Source organism: Gymnoscopelus microlampas (genome assembly GCF_963454915.1).
Source record: "Gymnoscopelus microlampas genome assembly, chromosome: 5".
In the NCBI taxonomy this organism is placed as follows: domain Eukaryota; kingdom Metazoa; phylum Chordata; class Actinopteri; order Myctophiformes; family Myctophidae; genus Gymnoscopelus; species Gymnoscopelus microlampas.
The window spans coordinates 59,109,968-59,133,690 of record NC_139942.1 but is presented as its reverse complement, the minus strand read 5'-3'; the positions used below and the strand labels follow the sequence as shown (position 1 = coordinate 59,133,690).

Below are 23,723 nucleotides of genomic sequence, written 5' to 3'. Positions count from 1 at the left end.
GGTCAACATAGTGAGCGGTGGCGGGGGGGGGGCGCTCGGCAACAGTCTGTCGTCTGCCAACTCCACCGCCCCCGTCAAGAAGGCCTCCGCCCCCAAGATCAACTCTGTCGGTCAGTAGGTCCCCTTTGAATGTTGACGTCTCCTGGCGGTATTTGACAATGACTTCATTCTTCACCTTGTTGCCATTATGCTCTGTTCTGTGTTTTTGCTGTATTCCTGTTTGATTAGTATAGCTCTGCATTTAACCAGTTCAACCACATGAATCCTAGCGTCCCTATTCGAGGCTTGTCGTAATAGGCAAACATTCAGTGAAAACAAAAATCGTCTCACTACACGTCACGAGGCGTTGTTTGAGCTTGTAGATCGGCAGAGATTGATGAGTGATAGAAAAGGACGGGGCCAATTACAGACCCCTTGCACACCCATCTAAGTATATAGGGTTTAAGTCATTGAACCCCTATATGTACTTTTTTTTTTACAATTTGCACCTATAATGACGTGCCCAAAATAGGGACACCAGGTTGAAAGTGTTTCAAACACTCATCACTAATAAAGAGTGAAGCTGGTTTCACAGAGCGTGCTTTGCACTCAAAGGCTACATGCCAATGTCTGGATAAGTCTCTGCCAACTTGTGTAGTGATGGACGGCGACCAGGCGTGCGTTTCCAAATCTAACATTTCTTGAAGTTCTGTGCCTTGTAGAATAACAAGTGTATAACCTAGTTTAACCATGCAGTCAAATGGCCAATAGTTCACTCCTGGCCCTTGCAAATGGAAACGGTCATTGTTTTCCTTTTTTTTTTTTATTATTGTGATTTATTGCATTTGTATGCTGTCCATTAGTCAAAGCATCTGTGGACTAGTGACTCCTCAGTAAAATGTAAAATGGAATGTCACAGTTTTAAGTAAACCAATACTAAGAATCTTTGAATGGGATTGTGTGTTAACAGTGATGTTTTGTTTGTTTTTGCATGATAAAAATTTTGATTTGCAAATTCTTATCGGTTAATCAATTCATTTTTTGTGTGTATTTACGATTAGAGGTTGGGTGTTCACTAATGTCTATGGTAAGTTTACGGTAACTTTTGATTGAAAAATAAGGCCCTGCTACAAATAATAACTTCTCTAGCTGTGGTCTTTTGGAGCAGTAAGGATGAAGTCATTAGTAGACACAATTTCGGGTTTTATCGTATTTGTTGGCTGTTCACTTCATCCAATGCCATCTGCAAACTCACAACACCTTGTATCGCCTATTTTCGCCACTAAATAGACAATTTATGAAATATTGGAAGAGGGTTTGTGCCCAATAGCAATGGTCTGAGACTAAAGAACCCTACCTCCCCCTTCGCCCCTTGCAGGAGGAAACAAACTGCAGACCACGGCGAAAGCGGATGAGATGAAGGCGGCGGAGATATCCAAGCCAACGCCACCCTCCATGGCTGCCCCAGAGACCAAGAATGATGTCTCTGATTGGCTGTCTGCGGCGGCGCTAGCTGCACTGCAGAACGACGTGCAGCCTGTTGGACACGACTACGTTGAAGAGGTATTCTGACAGTTCACTTGGGTGTTGCTTGCCAAAAATAATTGATCTACATGCTAACACGTCGCATCACGACACATTGTTAGCTTGTAGATCAGTTATTTTTGTGAGTATAAATTATATTGTTAAATTGTCCTTTTTTTTAGCAAGGCAAAAAAGTGTGCACAACTGCAGCAGCCCAAATAGGGAGACAGCTGTTTTTTTTTTTAACAAACCCCACTGGCCATGAACCAGAGGGGAAGGCCAGTGCTGTGGATGTGGGGATGTAATCGTTCTATATTTACCTATATTTTCTATATCTATATTTACCTAAGACAGGCAGCCTCTGTCGATAGCTTTAAAGCACAGCTCAAGACCTATTTCTTCACTCTTGCTTTTAGCTGATTCATTGGTTGATTTTGAAGTCCTCACAGTATTGCCTATTTTAATGTTGTTTTATGCTTTTGCTTTTATCTTATTTTATTTTATTATTTTTGCTTTATTATTAAATTGGTTGTAACTGTATTCTTGCTCTGTAAAGCACTTTGCGCTGCATTTCATGTCATGAAAGGTGCTATTCAAATAAAGTTTATTATTATTATTATATTGCACTCCATCAAACACAAGTATAAAAGAGTTAAAATGAAGACTGGCTCTGAGTCTGCTGTACAATTGTATTTTTACGGCGTTGCTCGGCAACACCCTACCTGTCTATGAGAGAGTCTGTGTGTCACAAACCACAGGACCGATCAGTGCTAAACTTTGCATGCACGCTACACAGAATTAACTCCACATTGGAGCCATGCTGTTGGATCCTATAAGAGTTCAAGTTAAAAACCACTGCTATAGAGGGTATTGAACATTTTGTGTCACCCATCTCCTTAGGTCCGCAACGATGAAGGCAAAGTCATCCGCTTCCACTGCAAGCTGTGTGAATGCAGTTTCAACCATCCCAACGCGAAGGAGATGCATCTGAAGGGAAGGAGGCATCGACTGCAGTACAAGGTTGGTACATTTTCATAGGTGCAGGCACAAGTGTTATTATGCCTAATGTATTATCTTTGGCTGATGCCGCTTGCTGATAAGAACTGATCTTCAAGTCATGTTTTAGCTGGGACAACGTTATTTTTAGCATGACAGGTTTTTAGACCGAAGCGAGTAATCTACACCAGTGGTTCTCAACCATTTTAATTTCAAGGACCCCCAGTTTAACATGCATTAGGCTACGGACCCCCATTTAATGGCATTTATACCTCTGGGACCCCAATTCATATTGATTTCATATTGTAAAATCAATGTTAATGTAACTCTGAGAGTGTACAAATGGAACCAAATGGACCCGTCAGGGTCCATTTGGTTCCATTTGTACACTCTCAGAGTTACAGACCCATAAGGGTCCATTTGGTTCCTGTCCATCATTTAGCTGGGGACCCCCTGGAACCCCCTCAAGTACCCCTGGGGGTCCCCGGACCCCACTTTGAGAACCAATGATCTACACGACCCAGGACACTAGACTGAACTATTTTGAATGGTTAACACTGGCATGACTGAGGTTTCATTATCCAACACACAGCCTGCAAAACGGTCATTTTGAACAAGAAATCAAGCTCTCCTATTCGTTACTGTCTCACCTCTGTGCTCCAGACTAGCTGACACCTTCTCACCCACACAGTGGGGGGTTCCATTGTCTTCTAAATAGCCATTAACATCTCAATTGCACTCTGCGCAGTCAGTGAGCCCACATGTTGTTGTTGTAGGCAGGCACAAACATTATACAATTAGGCTAACTTGTAATGGTAACTGCAGATTCTGTATGTAAAATCTTTATTTAAAAAAAAGCGTATAAAACAGCGCGATCTGTAGCGTCACACATTAAACTCTTCAGTGAAACATGGAGCCTATATGAACCACTGAAGCCACTGTCTAATTACGTGACTCCAGGGTTAGGGTTAGGGTTAGATTACGTGATCTCCATTGTGCAAAACACATCGATATCTCTTGACAAACCAATATTATATTATATAATATTCACATTATTGTCTGAGCGTAAAGCTCTCATTCTATCAGCTGTTCACGCTGATGAGAAAGCGTCTCCTCTCCTGTCCCTCTCATCTCCTTGTCAGCGTAACAAGTGAACACATCGCTATATGTTCCACAAATGTGCTCATTCCTGCGCTAAATATCTGATCTAAAAACATAAAACAATCGCTGCCTGACGAGCCATCTGCTTGTAGATCACATCTGTTGGCACAGCATTTTAAAACAGCGCGATCCAGTAGCAAACACTCTGTACACTGCAGTGAAAGGGTTGCCAAATTTTGCGAGAAAAATAAGCAGTCAGGTCTATGAAAATGTTACTGCATGCATTGTGCCCTAAGAAAACAGTGAGGCATGAAACCATTGCATTGTAAATGGGGTTTATATCCGAGGCAAATTTGCAACCCCAGTCCCTGGTTAGACCTTTCTATATAAATATTTACCTAATAAAAATTATGTACAAAAGGACATGCATGAAGCTCTAATCTAAACAAGTATGAAAAGATATTTATATATATATATATAAGTAACTAGTAGCCTAACTAAAGTTTTCAAATAATTGTAGTGGAGTAAAAGTGCAAGATTTGCCTCTGAGTTGTAGTGGAGTAGAAAAGTATTACCATTATAATGTAATTATATATATCATTATAATAATAATAATAATAATAATAGAAAGACGCCCAAAGTCGCTTATAATAAGCAGACATGGCAACATAGAATAGTTGCGCAGCAGCGAGTCTGCTGTCTACGGGCCGCTCTGTGGGGGGTCTCGAGGTGTAAAGTGTTCTAGGGAGGGGGAGAGAGGGGGAGAGCGATCAATTTAGCCGAAATAAAACGGCTGGGATGGGATACATGGTATGTATTTCATATTTATAATGAGTTAAAAGAAAAAAAAAAAAACGGAGATGGTTTGAAACATATATTTAGGAAAAGTCATGAAAGGGGAACTTTCTCAGAGCTTCCTGAGAGAAGTTAAGCCACTTTCAATTCTCAAAATCGGTCCCATTGATTGCTTAGTCACGGAAGTGTTAAACAATAAGTCATAAGTTGATCATGCCGTCATCTGTCCTGACATTTCCTCTTCACCTGGTCTTTTAGAAAAAGGTGAACCCTTACCTTCAGGTGGAGGTGAAGCCTAGCATCCGTGCCCGTCAGATTCAGGAGGAGAAGATGAGGAAGCAGATGCAGAAAGAAGAGTTCTGGAGGAGGAGAGAGGAAGAGGAGCAGCTGGAGAATGGAAATGAGGTACGATGAGGTCTTTGATGACTGGCTGATGTGTTTTTGTTTTTTTAACTTGCGTCTCCATTCTGGGGAAAACATCTGCCGAAAATAGTGCAGATGTATTTTCCACGGAGATTTGATGTATAGGGGAAAACGGGAGGGAACCAAGTATAGACCGCTGGGTGATCCCAGTCGACTAAGTATATAGGGTTTAAGTTCTGGCCCCACAGTGGTGGAATGAACTTCCCACTGAAGTCAGGACAGCAGAGTCACTGCCCATCTTTCGCCGCAGGCTGAAAACCCACCTCTTCAGGAAACACTACCCTTCCTCTTTGTCTGGCCTACTTGTTGTTAACTAGTTGTACGAACTCTTGTTTTATTGGATCTTGTTTAGTCGATACACTTTTTGTATTAGCTCGTGCTCATTTGATTTTGCTATTTTGTCTCATCTGTTTAAGAAAGTAGGTAGCTGATATATAGCACTTTTACCTTAGCGCTAGGTATACTCTTGGTTGCTTGTTTTTGCAGGAAATACACTTAGTACTTCTGGTGATTAGTAGTTTCGTTCCCTACCTATGTTGAATGCACTTATTGTAAGTCGCTTTGGATAAAAGTGTCTGCTAAATGACTGTAATGTAATAATGTAAGTGGTTCATCAGTGGACATTCTCCATGTCTAATCTGCTGAACTCCCAGGTCACTGTTTTTTTTTTCTTCCCCAAACTGCTGAAACTTTCCAGGAAGAAGAGCACCACTGGGATGACAGACGCCGTATGCCCGACGGAGGCTATCCTCAGGGCCCCCCTGGGCCGCCCGGTCTCTTGGGGGTCCGGCCTGGCATGCCCATCCCTCAGCCTCAGGGACCTGTGGTAGGTCCTGGGTCCTCTGAATGTTTGGGCGGTGTAGCCGTCCCTATATGTGAGGTTGGGACATTGACATTTGCTGAACTGTGATTGGCCACCCATTGTACCCCCCAAACCCTGCACTGTGATTGGCCACCCATTGTACACCCCTTCCACCCACAATGGGTGGCCCCTGGACACCCCCGCTGACTCTATTCAGCACTGTGATTGGCTAGCGAGACACATGATGAAATGAATAACCTATAAATAGGACTATGCACTTTAAAAAAAAACATTTTTTTAAAAGTGAGCTTCCATCACTGTGATGACCACTGTGATGACCACACCGCCCACTGTGATGACCACACCGCCCACTGTGATGACCACACCGCCCACTGTGATGACCACTGTGATGACCACACCGCCCACTTCACACTGGGTGTGATTTTTACTATTTGAATGCAGTTTTGCGTTCTGTTAATCAAGTAACTCGTTGCAGAACTATCTCTTTGTCATTAAAAAGTAATTGGTTACAGAATTGCCTACTGAGAATAGTAACTCTTTGGAATACTCTTACATGAACTAAATTGAAACCTCATTGCGATTCCTTTCTTGTCCTGTGAATGAATAGTTTTCTTTCCACCATTTCTCTTTTAGCCGCCTCGTCGCCCCGACTCTTCAGACGATGGCTACGTAATGACCAAGCATGCAGCCATTTATCCCTCAGAGGATGAACTCCAAGCTATCCAGAAGATTGTGTCCATCACAGAACGTGCCCTCAAACTGGTGTCGGACATCATCACTGACCAGGACAAAGACAAGGGCAAGGAAGAGGACAAGGAGAAGAAAGAAGTCGCTAAAGACAGGTGAGGCATCTGAGAGAGCTCAACATCTCTTTGTCTCCTCGTGTTTCTGTGTTTAAACTTCAAACATAAACTATACTTAAAGTACTAGAATTTTTGAAAAATAGCAGATCTACAAGCTCATGAGCTTGTAGATCTGCTATTTTCAAGTAGCATATTTATAAAGAAGGCCAAAATGGCTTTCAAATAATTGTAGTGGAGTAAAAGTACAATATTTGCCTCTGAGATGTAGCGGAGTAAAAGTAATATTATATATATAATAGTATATTTGAAATACTCAAGTAAAGTACAAATACCTCAAAATTGTACTTAAGTACAGTACTTAAGTAAATGTACTTTGTTACTTTACACCACTGCTAGATAGCCTGCCTGTAGATATTGTTTTTGTAATAGTTTCTAATTGTAACACTCCTCATACTGCATGAGTTGTAACATTATTATGTTTTCTCCATCAAAGCATGCATGCTGTACGTGTGAAACATCTTGACCGGCAGAAATACGTCTGCTTTGAGGGACCACTGTCTTTTACATCATTTCTGGAGTGTGGTGAGTGAAACATTGTTCCACAGCATGCCCTATGCCATTGATGGTGTACAAATGATTGGGGTCCATTTGGTTCCATTTTTACACTGTCTTAACATTGATTTTACAATATAAATTGGGGTCCCAGAGATAGACATGCCATTAAATGGGGGTCCTTGATATTAAAATGGTTGAGAATCACTGCTAGAGCCGTAAAAGTCTTCTTATTATGGGGGTCCCTGGCATATCTTTTCAAATGGGGGTCTGTGGGCTAATTGTCAATTTGGGGGGTCCTTGACATGAAAAATTGAGAACCACTGTCAGATGCAACAACATGCTGGGTGTACAGTACAAGGCACAATCCATTTATTTAGGATAGAGTGATTCAATGTCTTCAGTAGGGCTGTCAATCTTCCTCATATGATTGAATTTTCTGTGGCTATTTTAATCCATTTTTATGACACATTAATACAAATTAAATCAATTGCACAACAGATTTATCAATAAGCTTGTGCAATCTTGTTTTGTCTTCAGTTGCCAAGAAATATGAAATTCCTAGTACCTCAGACTTAAAGGTCTATGATGACTTGAACACTGAAGTTGACGAGGAGGCGTTTCAGTTTTTTATAAAGAAACCAGACCTTGGTGTGTTGGAGATTTGTTCACCCCAAGACCCAAATCCTGAAGGTGAGTTCTATTGCTTATCAACATGGAGCCTTATAGCCTCATCCATACAGTCCTGGCTAACTAAAATGTCACACAGGTATATTTTTGTACTTTGAAATGATCTTTGTTTCTATATGCCCAATGTAAGTAAAAGAGAGAAAGTGTCTGAGGAAGAACTTTGTTGGTGTGTGGATCCTTCCGTATCTAATGTGAGCTTTTTACATTACACTTGCCACAAACATTCCTCTCTTGCTAATCACACTTGTTATGTCAACATTATTGCTAGATTCAGTGAGCCCCTCTGCAAGCAATTCCATTGCCAGCAGCAGCAGCTCCTTTCTCAGCTCTGGTGCAGACAATGACGGGGACTCGGATGACACCATCAGTCCTGCTCCAAGAAACAGAGCTGACCTGACTCGTCTCGCTCAGGTAAGCGTTGCTTTTTTTGGGGGGGGGGTCATGGTTTACATTTTTGTCACCTTAAATATACTTGGCCACCAAATGTAGTGGCCTGTAGAACCAGTGCTTTAAAATATTACTGTCTATCCCTGTGTTTCCCCTCCCTTTTTTTTACTTCCACTTAGATGGTTGAAAAAATTCTGAAGGACAGACCTGGCGGAGAGAGGATCCTTACAGAGTATGCTCGGACAAAAAGCCTAACGGATACCAGAAGACGCGACATGGTGAAGATATTGGTTGCACACATGGCAAGTGAACATGGGTATGTTGTCATCTAAAAATTATGCACCCAATACACAATTTTGGTTGTACTTGGTGCAGGCCAAAATCCTCCTTTTTGCAGAAGGCAGCGGCACAGCAATACTTTTGTTTGGATCTCATACGTGTGTGTGTGTGTGTGTGTGTGTGTGTGTGTGTGTGTGTGTGTGTGTGTGTGTGTGTGTGTGTGTGTGTGTGTGTGTGTGTGTGTGTGTGTGTGTGTGTGTGTACTCTGTAGGACGAGTCCTTCAAGGCGTGTTAAAGAGGACTATGCACAGGGCATCACTGCCTTATTCCCATACCTGGCCGATCCCGAGGGAAATTTGGGCTATGTAAGTACATAAAACACCAGTGTAACGCACATTTACACATGCTCATTAAAACCAAATGACACTTTTCCCCCCTCTTTTCTTCTTGTGTTTTAGGAACAGTATTACAGTCCAGTAGATGGGAGTGGGTTTCTGGCATGGCGAGTAAATGGTAAAATGGTAAATGGTGCATTTATATAGCGCTTCTATCCGAAGCGCTTTACATTGATTGTGCCATTAACCCATTCACACACACATTCATACACCGATGGCGGAGGAAACCATGCAAGGCACCAGCCTGCTCATCGGGAGCAATTAGGGGTTCAGCGTCTTGCTCAAGGACACTTCGACACTAACTCTAGGGGAGCCCCCCAGCCCGGGATCGAACTGGGAACCTTGCGGTTTTCCAGTTCACACTACCCGGCCACTCTACCCCTGAGCCACTGCCGCCCCAAGGGGGAAGTCACATGTTCACACACACACACACACACACACACACACACACACACACACACACACACACACACACACACACACACACACACACACACACACACACACACACACACACACACACACACACACACACACAGGAAGAACCAGTGCAACATGTCATGTTTCCCCCAGTCCACTGTCTAGCAACTGTGAAGATGGATCCTTATAGTAAATGCATATCACTGGAAAGTATTGCAGCAGTATATGTGGTTTCTACACTGTTACAGGTGGTCCAAATGCTGGCGACAGAGCTCCCGTCTGTGAGGAAAACCAGCTAACCACAGAAACCCAGTGTCGTGAGGCCATTGTATATGTGGCTGTATGTATGTATGTATGTGGCTCTTCAACTGCCTTGCATTAACCCACTAAGACCTGAGGAAGCGTCTGTGTCACTTTTTCATTTGAGCTAAAAAGCATTATTTTACACTTTGACTATTCAAAAATAGCAGATATACAAGCTCATAGCGCGGCACCGAGTGCCGCGCTATGAGCTTGTAGATCTGCTATTTTTTGAAAAAATATATTCTTTTAAAGCGAACAATAACTAATCTTTGCTTCTGGGGGTCCATGGAACAAAATATTTTGAGATGGGGGTCCGCGGCCAAATTCATATCATTTTGGGGGGTCCTTTACATTTTGCAGAATATAAATTATACAGCAGAAAATGTCCTTATGGTTCATCTTGCATATTGCGGCAATAAAAGTGATTCTGGAGGCTACCTAATCGTGACCAAAACTTCCCATTGCGATCCGGCTCTAAACTGTTTGCAAACGGTGACTAATTTTAATAGCAAGACTAATAAAGTTCTCTTTTCACAGACTGGGACCAGTGTCCAGGGGCATCTGGACAGCATCACAGAGAGCCTTCAACCCTATCTGCTTGCTGTGGGTACCCAGAAGAGTGTGATTCACAAGTACTTCATTGTGATTGACAAACGTGCTATCCGACTGCCCGGGGCAGTCGGGCAGGTGAAGTTTGCTATATGGTTGCCCGACGCGCAGGTGCGCATTTTGAGTGGGGATGCAACCGTTTTTTGTTTGGTATAAAACACAACACGAGATAGCCGTCTTTAGACACTTGAGCGTGGCCAGAGCGCTCCGTCTCCCCCTCTCCCTCTCTCCCACACACACACTGAACCTGCGACACGGCGAAAACAGCTAATCTACAAGCTCACATAATACTGAAGACACGGGCACGCAACTAGTTATAAATCACCGGGTTGCAAAATCACGTTTGGAATCTAGTGTGAAGAGATACGTTTGTGAGAAAGTGGAGTTGATGACGAGCATGGCTGCTTGCATCCCACCCGCGATATAAAACAAAAACACCCGCTGACTTTTGTCACATGTGCTGCAGTTCCCTACTTGTCTCTAACTGACGTGTAAAAATACAAGAAGCAGCTTGTAAAGCCTTCCTTATGTCAGTATCAGTTCAAAACGGCAGCGCAAGCCCAGTACCTCCGTCAAAGCTTAACACTTGTCAAGTCAGACGAACGTTAATCTCTCAAGAACAGATTCTGCACTGCGTTGGAATCTGTCCTGAAAGTTCGTCAGAACGTGTACACACTGTGTGGGAGTGGGCGTGCCTTCAGATCAGGAAGCAGCTTTACCCAATCAAATGTAGTGGGCGGGATTCACGTGTCCGTCGATCTTCCCTGCTGGAAACTAACCGAAACTAATTTAACAATAGCGTCCGCGGAGCAGACAAAACCACGGAAAGATATTCACATTTGAACTTACTCTTTCATCATAGAAACAAGTGGGCTTATAACCAAAACGATCCATGTTCTCTGGGAGAAGTGGTGTTAGTGTTCCGTGTAGAAATATTGTTAGTGGGAATGAAAATGTAGTCGCACCACCCGGAAGTGGAGCGGTGAAGGCAGACTTAAACCCCTGTTTCCTTGCGCACGTGTGCTTCGTCGGCATTGTCCCAGAGTGTAACTGAGGAGGAACGAACAGCAGAGGTCGCTGTTTTTCCTTTTCAGTTGTACTCTGGGTTCCGAGATTGGACGAACGTAAACCCTTGACTTCAGGTCGATGAACTTAAAAATAAGAGCGCTTTGGCAAGTTATGGAAAAGTAAGTGTCTTCTGGTCTGTGGAATGTAAAATAAGAGCACTGTTGGCCTATAACATGCTGTTTTCACTAAAAATATAAAATAACAAGTGTTAAAGATAGGGTAAGTGATTTTCTTTTGTTAAAATAAGTGTTAAATTAGCTCTATATTCTGATAGTACTCATTGCTATAGAGTGTTTGTTCAGTAACATGAGTCTCCATGTCTCACCAGCTCTTTATCAAACAACAACTATAATAACAATAATTGATAGGACAGTATACCAAATATATTGATGGTGTTGCTTACAGTAAAGGTACCAATAATACAATTGTGTTAATAAATAGTTTAAACTATATCTGCTCTGCTTTGTCTCTACTTATTATTCTTTTTACCATGTGGTTGAAAAGTGAATCTATATGTTTGGTAATGTATTTAGTCACATGTATTTAACATTTACAATGAATACAGATGTGTGTTTTTTGGGGGGGGGGGAATTACTATTCACGATCAGAAGGGTTCTTCACTACTAAAGCTGAACAAAAAGTGAAACTTTGGAATGTAACCTCTCATTAATGCCTAAGCCCATACACATATGAACATAATACACAAAAGTTGTTTGTTTAACTGACAATAATTTTTGCCTTCTACAATCTGGTGTTTTAATTTATTTGACCAACTTATACACTTAACGGTTTGATCCATGCAAGAGTCAAAGCTTGTAATTGAAATTGTTGTCAGACTATAATCTCTGCCTGCTGGATGGAATGGACTTCAATCCCTCTACTGTGTGTAAAATTGTGAAGCAATCTCCATGGACATTAGAGCTTATCCAAAACTCCTGCCTGGTGATGACAAGTCTGTCACAATGTAGGCTAAACAATAGTTTTTCATTGTGGTATTGATGCCATTCAGTAACATTGATGTGGCTGATATGCTGGGGAGTATCTATTTTACAATACAAAATGGTACGGCTTCAACCCAGCTACTAGCCAGGTCGACAAGTATCGTAATGGTTCCACATGTATTATATGGTGAGACATTCCCAATCAGGCTGGGGAAAATAGGTGCTGAATCTTATACTCACAAAACATGACATCATAATATAAGGAAAACGTGAAATGTCTTCTGAGTATGTACAACTTGTTTGCAAATAGCAGATATGCCATTTACTCTATATACACAGGGTATTGTCTCCTCACAATATCTCAGATCAGAACAATAAGGTGCTCAACATTGTAACAGGGCCTTTTATTTATATGGTATATATTTTACCACGAATGTTTAGCAAAATGTCCTGATTCCCAAATCCTACCCCATCAACCAAGACTGTTAATAATGGAAAATTATATTATTGAGCATTGGAACACACGTTTAATTTAATGTTTAATATGTCCATAATGATTGATGAAGAGCATAGAGTTAAAAAAAAATAAGGGACAGCGCCCTCTATGTCTTGTCCGTCAGACTGCAGATGGACCCTTCAGATATCTTCCCAAATCTCGCGAGAGTGTGTTGCTGGGATAGAGAAAAGTCAATAACAAAGTTGATTTCCTCCTCATTTGTGTCTCTAAAAAAAGCCATTTTAGTATGAAAATCTTGTACATATTGTGTGTCTTGTGACGATTGGGTCCAATATTTAGTTCAGTAACCATGGAGCTAAGGAATGGTTCAGAAGCTGTGTTCACGTTCACAAAATAAATATTGGAATTGGTCTATGTGTTCTATTTGATGCCTCTTTGTTATGCATCTTTTGGGAGGCCAAATACAGGCTTATATTTTTGTAACTGTCATTATTCGACTGTTCTCTTGGGATAAAAAAAACTAAAACAAAACAATTAAACGTCAACGGTATAGTTTGAATTACTGGCTTGCTCCTCCGGACGCGAAACGTAACGTCTGGGGGGTGACAGATACATTTTTACACCCACCCTTTGTTATTGTGGTCCAAGTGAAGACGATGATTACTTTTAATTGAAAGTCATGTGTAATAATTAAAAGTAGCTTCCCCTACACTGTCTATGAATTGACCTTCCTTCTCTCCGTGTCTTCCGGGTTGCAGTTGGAGGTTCTTCACCTGCTGTCTCCAGAACAGAAGGCTGAGCTGCTACTGAGGCCTGAGGTTGCAGGCCTGGACAACGGGACCCTCAGCCTGGTCTTCCACAGCTTGATGACCGGTGGTCCTGGGCCCACCCCCACCTCCACCCCCGGATACACATACACCTCACATAGCCCCTACTCACCACCATCACCACCACAGAATAGCTTCAGAGAGGTTGCATAGCTTTAAATATTATACATTTCTTTCATCCAATTAAACTTTTACCAGATTGTTGATGGTAATCTTCATAACCTTAAACAATATTATTTTGTTCTTTTTGAAACACTTGCAGGTGGTGAATGGGTTGATGGGAGCTTTCAGACCTGTTGGGAGCCTCGTCAGTGAGTTTGTGTCTCTCACACGTGAGGTACATACAGCGTACATACATATACTATATGCATACAGTATATGAGAAGCCAATTACTTGTTTTTTTATGACTAGTTTATTATGATTATGCATATTACATCTGCTAACCTGACATGACCCTGACATTCCTATCTATCTGTTGCTCTCCAGAGAAATGTATCCGAGATCGGAAGCATGACTCTGACCCAGACCCTGCTGAACTGGACCCTAGCTGAGCTGTCTGGCATGTACACGCCACATAATACGTCCATAGCCCAACCAATGGAAGAGATGTGACAAATGTGGAGGATTGGTTCAACCATGTTGTAACGCCAATATTACAGAGATTCTTACCCCATGGGCAACTCCCTGACCAAATCAAGTATGCCTTCCACCAAGTGTTGTAAGTACAATTCATATTCTTTCATACAGTGAGTAGATGCATGTACAGTCCAGCGTCCATGTCTTTCCAATTATGTTGTGCAGGCTAGTCTTGACCAAAGTCCCAGATTTTCCTGGATGAGCCGAACTAGTTTAATTAAGAGTGCCGGTGGTGTTAGTGGACTTCTGTTTCCTTTCACATTCAACACAACACAACACAAAATAATGGAAATCAACAAAAGGGCAACGTTTATTTATGGATTAACTCAAAACGTTTCTTTGAATATTACATGCGAGATAGCAAATATTGAGTGAGTAATAACTGGAATTGTTGATTGTAACCTTAAACAAGTGACCCAAGCAAGGCAGGACACAAAGATTACAAAAGGAAAGACAAACACAAGCCCTTTACTAAGATGTGAACACAGGGTAGGTGGCTGAACAAAGTACAAATTATTAAAGGGAACTTAAATACAAACCGACACAAGGAATTTGTCACTTTGTGATAGTGAACCTAACAAGACAAAGGTCAACAATGTCCTGATTTTGGAGTGATAACAAAGGTCAGCCTGTGGGCACCCTCTGGTGGCCATCCAGAAATATTGCAGGTTATGTCCTTTGTAAGTCCCTTGTTTTGTCCACTGTCCATTATCTATGAATATGATGCTGATTATTGTGCTTGCTTGTTGAACAGCTATTTGGACATGGGCAATGACACCACTGAGGTCCAGGACACTTGCAGCATCAACCTTGAAGAAAGATCATGTGGCGTGAGAAGGCTTTATTAATTGTTTCTGAAATTCTTTAATTTAAATGTATTACACAAAGGATTCCAGATTCTATTCTAGATGTCGTCGGATAGGAAAGTCATGCCTGTACATCCATTATCCTTCTCCCCATCTCTTCTACCAGCTTACCAACGCAGTGGAAAATGTGGCCCGTTTCATGCACTGTGCATGTACAACTCTACTTTTTCCCCCCTCGTTTTAGAACTTCATTGAGCTCGCGTCCCACTTCAGAGAAGTGTTTGCTCAGGTGGAGTCTCCATCCCTGACCCAGGAGAACCTGGAGGACCCAGACTTCATCAGGATGTGGTTCCAGATCAAACTGCTGCTTCTGCTGCCTACAGTTCCCATAAGCCTCCTTGACTGCCTCAGCTTTAAGAACTTCACCTGTCCTGTTTACCAAGCCCTGTGAGTTGTCCCGTTTATAAAGGGAATGCTATCTTCTCTAGAACATAACTGTTTCCCAAACATTTTCAGCTTGAGACCTGAAAGATACATTTGGTGACTTCCTGGGACCTAAACTTTTAAGAAAAATCATTATGAATTATAAAGTATATGCATATTTAAAAAATGTATTTCTTAAAATCTTCTGAAAATCTTTTGTATTCCTTTTCCTTTTCTTTAATTTCTGAAAATCTGTTGATTTAAAAAAAAAAAGGATTGTGTGACTTTGTTTATTAAAAAACAAACAAAAAAACAAGCAGGATATTTACTTTACCTTACTTTAATTCATAGAACCTGGTCTGTGACCCAAAAATGGGTCAAGAGTAAGACCCTACGTTTGGAAAACACTTATAGTCGAAATACACAAAATAGTCCCGGAATAATGATACATTTCTTTGCATTGCTGGGTCCAGAGTAAAAGATCTGAGTCATCATATGCGTCTCATGGATCCTGATCACAACCACAGCCCAGTGATGTACGAACACTTCATCCATTCCTTCTTGCTACATCACAACACGTCCGGTAAGTGAACCAAGTAGCCATAGCTAGAGACAAGCTCAGAGGACCATTTGTCTGCAGATGTACAGGAATTTCTGTTGCTTTCAGAGTACATTTTTGAGTAAAACATTACTCTATTCTAATAGTATACTATTATAGCCTACACTGACTTGTGTATTTATCTTCAGATCCTCAGTGTGTCTTCTCATCCAGCCATAGTGCAGAATGGCTGGAGGAGAACTTTGGATTCTTCTCCATGTTCGCCCCCATCACAGACTTCTATGACCTCAACCGTGACTTCTCTGGAGTGAGTGTGGATAATCTGAACATTTTTACTGAAAACATTGATTTGATTGTTGTTTGTACTTGACACTACAATTTCAGTAACTTAATAACCTTTCAACCTGGCGTATATTTTGGGCATGTCATCACAGGATTGCAAGATTTTCAAAAACGTAATAGCTGATTTGCGAGTGTGACATTATAATTCGATTACGTATAAAATAGGGCTTCAGTGGTTAAATCTCATATCCTGCCCTCTCCTATTATGTCCTGTCTGTCTCTCTCTTGTCTTAAACGTGTCCAGATGGAGGTTCTACACCTCCTGACTCCGAAGCAGACTGCAGAGATGCTGCTGGTGCCTACTCCTCCAGAGAAAGACGTCATCATCCATGCAGTGTTTGACCATCTGACACAGTCTCAAGGAGACTTTCCTGAGTTCCTGCACCACCTGGTTCTGCTCGCTAGAGAGGTAACCTCATCTGTAGAGCGTCTTATGACAGCTTAAAAAACGTACAGCAAAATATAATAGTAATTATAATAATAATTATTATTATTATAATGCATGGACTTTTATTTTATTTCTTAGGTTAAGCCACCCTGTGATGTCTACCAAGTCATGTGAGTGTGTTGTGATGATGTTAAATGGCTTACATTTTAAAGGGGCTACACCATGAATGTAAAAAAAAAATATTATATATAAATATTGCCCCCCAACAACCCCGTGGTCAACAATTGGTATTTTCTTGTGCGCCTGGCGTATTTCATCCAATTAAATGATAACTTCATGAATACATTTGGAAAGTCTGTTTCCAATGTATTTTGCATTGTATTCTTGCATGTGAGGCTGTTGTCCTTTTACCATAATATTTAATATTGTCTGACCACATTACCACCAAGATAAAAGTCTTGTAAATGTATTGCATGAATGAACAGGTATCGCAAATAAAGTGATTCCAGTTGCATTTCTGATCTGGTGTCCCGTCTAATATGTCTCTATCCACTAATATGTCTCTATCCACAACGTCAGGCCTATGTCAGTGAGTCGTTCATCCCAGAAGAGAAAGTCCAGGAGCTGGGGCCTGCGTCACGCAACGCCACTACTGATGACATCAGCATGTGGAACATCACACAGATTGACACACTGTGTTCTTTAATGGACTCTTCAGATGGGGAGTGGGATTCAGCTCTGGTAAGTATACAAATGATCTTTGATTGATTGATGGTGTTATTGACAAATATACATGGGGGCGGCAGTGGCTCAGGAGGTAGAGCGTCTGTCTGTTTGTATGTCTGTCAGGCTGGCTGGCAGGCAGTGTAATCAGTGTAAAAGTGAGAAAACATAATGTGTTGTGATTATATTTACACGTTTTTGCATGTGTGTTCGTAAATGTGTGCAGTTTTTGCATGTGTGTTCGTAAATGTGTGCAGTACATGTATATGGCACTAACACATTTTTTGTCACCATCAAGGCCAAGGCCATCATTTCCAAGTATCTGACTAAGGCGGGCAACAGTCTTGGCAGTGCAGAGCTCAGTTGTGTCAAGGGACCCAACCTGTGTTCCCTGGATACCAGTGTCCTACAGACCATCTCAGAGGACACCCTCAGGTTAGGGGTGTTGGGGAGGGAGCCAGTAGTTTCGTAAATCATGTTTACTTTAGTATTTCTTCACTACTTGCACACACTTGAACATCGACATTAATCCAAAAAAACTATTATTATAAAAAATAAATTGGGAATATTTTGGGCTTTATTGACAGTGTATAGTAGAGCGAGACAGGAAACAGGGAGAGAGAGATGGGGAATGACATGCAGCAAAGGTTGTCGGGACTGGGATTCAAACTCGCGACACTCTGTCAGACTGTATTAGAGCCTTTATATGGTATGCGCCTGGACCGCTAGGCCAACGGGCGCCCCACCCAAAACTATTTTTAACCTAATTAACCCTGGCATCCGTATTTTGGGCTGGCAAAAATAAGAATCAATTATTATTTTATAGAAATAAAAGTCCTAATAATAATAATTCACGCATTTTCACAAATAAAAAAGAAAGTAGTAAAATTAGCATACATTTCTACAAGCAACATCGTACAACAAATTATAAAAGAGTGATGTGTGTGATTCCATGACATATTAGCCAAAAGGAAAATAAGATATGTAAGGGACTGAATTTTAGAGACTGAATAAATTACATTTGTGGTTGAAAATGTGGTAGCACTCTTTTGAGATGTGTGCTGTGTGTCTCCTGGTGTTTCCAGTAATTCCAGTTTGCTGGTAGTGTCCAGCTGTACGCTGGAGAAGAAGAAAGTGCTCTTTAACATCGCAGAAAAAGCCTTCTCTGGACTCAGCCGCACTACAGCTATCAGCACTACCAGCTTCCAGAATACAGAGCCATTTTTGGGTAAGCAAGCATTCATTCACATGTACATGCGTACAAACACATACTGTATATTGCAGTGGTTCTCAAACATTTCCATGTCAAGGACCCCAAGTTCATACACAACTGTCTGTACTTTGATTTGATCCACAGATTGCAGGAGTTTAGCCATCAGTTCGACAACATGACCTCACATCAGCAGCAAGTGGTCCTAACGGAACTAATAATCCCTTTCCTGTCCCGACCACAGTCAGGTACTGACTAACTGCAATCTATCTATATATTTTTACAATCTATTAAAATGTTATATTTTTTACAGGAAAATATATTGACTGTATTTCCAGACACCTTTCAATGCCTTAAGGTTTCATTCTGATCTGTCCCCTTCAGACCGAGGCCGTGTGTCCAACAGCAGTGTTTACTGGTTGGAGAACAACTTTGGTGCATTCTCAGGTCTTGTGTCTGTCAGTGAATTCCTGAATCTAAACCCAGGCTTCTCCCCTGTAAGACTTTAAAGTTGTTACATTACATAACAATGATGAATTATTAACTCCAAGAGATAATTACTTTTTAAATATAAAATAAAGTCCAGTGGTGGTGATCAAGTTTTTCTTGACTTTCTTTCCATCTAGCTGGAGGCTGTAAGGCTCCTGTCTCCAAAGCAGAGTGCAGAACTTGTGGTGTTGCCTCTTCTTCCTGAGAATGACGTTGTCATCCACGCAGTGTTTGACTATCTGACCGAATCTCCAAAGGAGAGAGGATTGGCTGAGTTTGTGTCCCACCTTGTTATGTTCTCTGGAAAGGTAAAAACTGTGAAGTAATGATAGTAATATAAACTGTAACTATGCACATTTGGTTTAAAATCACGAACTCTATTTGTCATTCAAGTGTATAGTAGTTTTGATTCATTGTTATGAATTGTATTGTGATTTATTTTCATAATGAATGAATGAATTAATGTTTTCACAGAAACAGACATTTGTGTTGGAATTAACAGGTGAGTGTTCTGAGGCAATAACTACAATATCTCAAATATATTTAATGAACAAACCTTTCGTTTTGCAAATCAAGAAACATTTGATATGTTTTCCTTTTCGGCTACCAAAGCACTGCACTACAGCTCCTCCTCAACAACGGACAGATGAATGGACGCTTTTGTGACTTTGGCATTGAAGAATACGCGTGTGCTTCAGTAAGCCACTTAAGTCTCTCACATTGAACGCAACAGTTATTATTTTCCAATTTTGACTTCATTAAAGGTTTCCTGTTTTTTTCTGTTCTGCTTTGTCCATTATCTCCACCCAGGTGTCCATGTTGACAGCACAGGATCTGGCATCAGTGATGAAGTGTAACCAGTCCCCCAGCTCCACTGGTTCCAGACCAGTCTGGAAGCTGTTCCTCTCTAAGACCTCTGGGGTGTTGGATGCAGCTCTGGATCTTCTTACCAACACGGTACAAAAAGTAGCTCTAACCAGACACTGAAAACAACTTTTATGGTGAAGACGGAATGAACAATCTCTAAAACGAATTAAAAGTAACACATCTGAATTCTGAAATTATTTAAATTTAAAGCTCATGTTTTTAATAATCTTAAAAAGATTTGCTAATGAAAAAAAATGCTAATAAAAAAATTCACTGTCTATCAAGATTTGAAAGAATATCTCTATTATAGAGCCAGAATCTTTATCTACTATTCCATACACTAAATATCCTCATGTAATATTAATGCAAATTTAATAATATTAAATATTGACCCATGTAATCCTTCCCCTAGTCCATGACCATGACTGGTCCATCAGCGTCTGTGGTTCTGGATGTGATTGGAGAGATGAGAGTGGCAATTCTGACTGATAAACAGTTGAGGGACAGTGATGTTATCAGGAGTCAGGACGTGGTTCTCTGGACGTTTGAGAGGGTTCCTGTCATCTGCATGGTTTCTACGCTGCCTTAGCAGCAGGAATCTCAGCTGTAACTCATACCAGCAAGTGTAAGTATTGACCTGCATGCATTTTAGCCCCACTAGCAGCAGGGCTCTAACGATGGCTACTGTATGTTGGTTGTTTGGTCTATACGTCCATCTGTCACTTTGGTCCCAAAGAAGATGTCTTGAAAACTACTGGCTGGATTTCCATAGACTTTTCTGTGCACCTTCATTCTTCCTGGGGGATGATTTTGATTTTGATGACTCCGTTGCCTTTTCTCTAGCTTCACCAATAAGCTAAGAAATAAGTATTTCTCATTCTGTGTTTGATTCACCAGTTTGAAGGAGTTTAGCCATCAGTTTGACAACATGACCTCACAGCAGCAGCATTTGGGCCTGAAGGAACTAATCCTCCCTTTCCTCTCCCGACCACTGCCAGGTACTGACTAACTGCAATATCTCAATAGCAGTTTGGCTCTCATTTTCTTTTTCTTTTTTTTTTAAATAATTTTTGTCCCACGATTTTGTAACCCACATTTTTTCACCCAGTGCCAATTGCCTATGTAATCCTGGGCACTACCTACCCTCTGCCAGCCTAGGGAGAGCCCAAGCTGAAGCTCATGCCTCCTTCAATGCATGAGGAGCAAGCAGGCCGCTTCTTATCACCCGACAGGGGGGAGTTTCCCTGGTTGGACATAGCGCGTGGAAGGAACACGTTATTCCAACCAGTTCCCTTCTCCTCCATCAGGCGCCCCGGCTGACCAGGGGAGGCAGTATAGTGACCAGGATTACTACATGTTTTTGTGAGGGTATTAACTACCCTAGGAGACACGGGGAGAACATGCAAACTCCACACAGAGTAGGCCCTTTCACCAACCCCACCTAGGGTATGGGCGCCGATGACGTGGAGGAGAGAACACGCCCCCAGCGCCCACAGCGTCCCTGGCGGGAATCAAACCCAGGACCTTCTAGCTGTGAGGCGACAGCGCTACCGACTGCGCCACCGTGCCCCCATTGGCTCTCATTTTCAAATGTATTTGCTAAATAAATATATTCCCATTCTATTCTCAATTAGAATGGGATATCTTCACTGGAAAATGTTTTGACTGGTATTTGCAGCCATTTTTCTGTTTGAATGCCTTAATACTTTGTTCTGATCTGTCCCCTCCAGACTGAGGCTGTGTGTCCAACAGCAGTGCTTACTGGCTGCAGAACAACTTTGGGCCATTCTCAGCCCTTGTGTCTGTCAGAGAATTCCTGAATCTCAACCCAGGCTTGTCCCCTGTAAGACTTCATCGCTGCCACATAAAAAAAACTCTAAAGAATGATTAGACCAATTAGTTACCTTATTATTATCAAATAAAATCCAGTGGTGGTGATAATCTTTTCTTGACTGTCTTTCTGTCCAGCTGGAGGCTGTAAGGCTCCTGTCTCCAAAGCAGAGTGCAGAACTTGTGGTGTTGCCTCTTCCTGCTGAGAAAGACGTTGTCATCAACGCAGTGTTTGACTCCCTGACTGCATCTCCAACTGGATTGGCTGAGTTTGTGTCCCACCTTGTTATGTTCTCTGGAACGGTAAAAACATAAAGTAAAGATAATAGAAAATGTAACCATGCACATTAAGGTTTGAAATGACAACATATTTTTGCCAGTAAAGTAAAAGTATAGACAATTGGAAATACTCCAGTAAAGTAAAAGTACCTTCTAATTGTACTTAAGTACAGTACTTTAGTAAATGTACTTAGTTACTTTACACCACTGGATATTTCATACCAGTGTATTGAAGGATATTTCTTTCTCTTCCACAGGGAAGTCATGTGGCTCTGCTGGGGAAATCTCCAACGGTCAGTTTGTGTACACCGGATCAAAGTTTGGAGACTCTGCTACATCTGCATCTGTGATGAAGGGTAAGAACATTATAAATATATATAATAAGAACTAGGGCTGGGACTCGATTAAAAACATTTATCAAATTAATTAGAGGCTTTGTAATGAATTAATCACAATTAATCACATTTTAATCACATATCAATATTTTACTTGAGAACAGGGAAAGGCAATTTTTTCATACGTCTTTTACATGTAAAAAAATAAAAGGCTTAAAAATACTAAAAAGAAGGAAAAACGTTGCGACGCTGAGGAGGAATATCCATTTTTTCGTTTCGGTAGTGACACCATTGTGTCAAAAAAAAAATTGTTCCCCCAAAAACCTGTTAGGAGTACGTTTCAGGCAATTTAAAGTTGATTGGTAGTTTTTTTGGTCCCTAACATTCATCGAGCTCTGGACTTAGTACATTTTCTTTTTTCACCATTGGGTCACTACCGAAACGAAAGTTTGTCCCTACCGAAACGAAAGTTAAATCCGAAAAAATCACTAAGTGTGGAAAAAATCGTCCCCCCAAAAACCTGTTAGGAGTACACTCGGAGCATTGTGCAGTTCAGAAGTGAGTATATCCTAGGATATACTAGCGCTTTTTCTGCCCGTCATCCTCCACCCTTCACATATCATCATTTTGAAGCTTAGGCTACTTAGGCGACTAACCAAGGGGCAACTTGAAGACCTGTTGAGTGTTGTTCAAGTGTGTATTTGCACTTCGTGAAGGAAAAAAAGCTGACATGGCCAACGAGCTCAACTACATATTCTCCCACGCCCAAGTTCCCAAAAATAATCTCCTGGTCACAAGTTGGGATTTGACTGTGTACGTTGTCCTCTTGCGTGTCTAGGACCAGCTGTGTGGACGAGATCCCACCCTCGTCGATGACCATCCTGACCGAGCTCACCCAGCTCAGCAAGACGACCAACGCCATTCAGCTGAATGAAAATGGTATGTGGCTACAGCACACATACAAAGATGCCCCATGTGAAACCGTTAAGTCACCACTTAATCATTAAGGGGTGACTTAGCAGGATGCATTAAGGTTTAATGCATCCTGCAGCAGCTATATTAATTCATGACCAACTGAAAATAATTGATGCCCAAATTATTTTACACTCCCCCAGGTGCTGATAGCCTCCCACCTGCCCTCCTATGAGCTCAGGCACAACCAGGTGGCCTACACTTGACGGACAGCACTTCAAACTCAGGGTGGAGCGACAGCACCTGACAGTCCATGTCATAGGTATGGTATGAGCTCAATACCCTTGATCTGCTAATGATTTGTGAAATGTTTCAGTTCCAGAACTGCAGGCACTGAGGCAGCATGTGGGCGACCTCAATCACTCTGCTGGGACAGATTTGACAAATTTAAGTAAAGACCTCACCCAAGTAATGCCATCTTTTTAACTTTAACCTGGTTACTAAAAGTTCTGGACTTAGTAATTTTTTTTTCGTTTCGGTAGTGACACCAT

The 23,723-nt window shown here is 41.5% G+C and overlaps 1 protein-coding gene across 1 annotated transcript; it reads left to right on the top strand.

Annotated features, from left to right (window-relative positions):
* Positions 1-1,395: 1,395 nt before the first annotated feature.
* On the top strand, positions 1,396-20,405 carry LOC311045234 (uncharacterized protein; the record flags this gene model as incomplete). Its single annotated transcript, XM_084057034.1, has 20 exons — positions 1,396-1,542; positions 2,404-2,523; positions 4,654-4,800; positions 5,516-5,644; positions 6,275-6,483; positions 6,938-7,026; positions 7,537-7,689; positions 7,955-8,097; positions 8,253-8,351; positions 10,008-10,190; positions 13,304-13,516; positions 13,635-13,709; positions 13,860-13,936; positions 14,764-14,839; positions 15,060-15,262; positions 16,011-16,104; positions 16,384-16,548; positions 17,549-17,685; positions 18,336-18,384; positions 20,313-20,405. 20 exons carry the CDS (start codon positions 1,396-1,398, stop codon positions 20,403-20,405), a joined length of 2,601 nt encoding a protein of 866 aa, XP_083913160.1.
* Between the last annotated feature and the right edge of the window lie 3,318 nt (positions 20,406-23,723).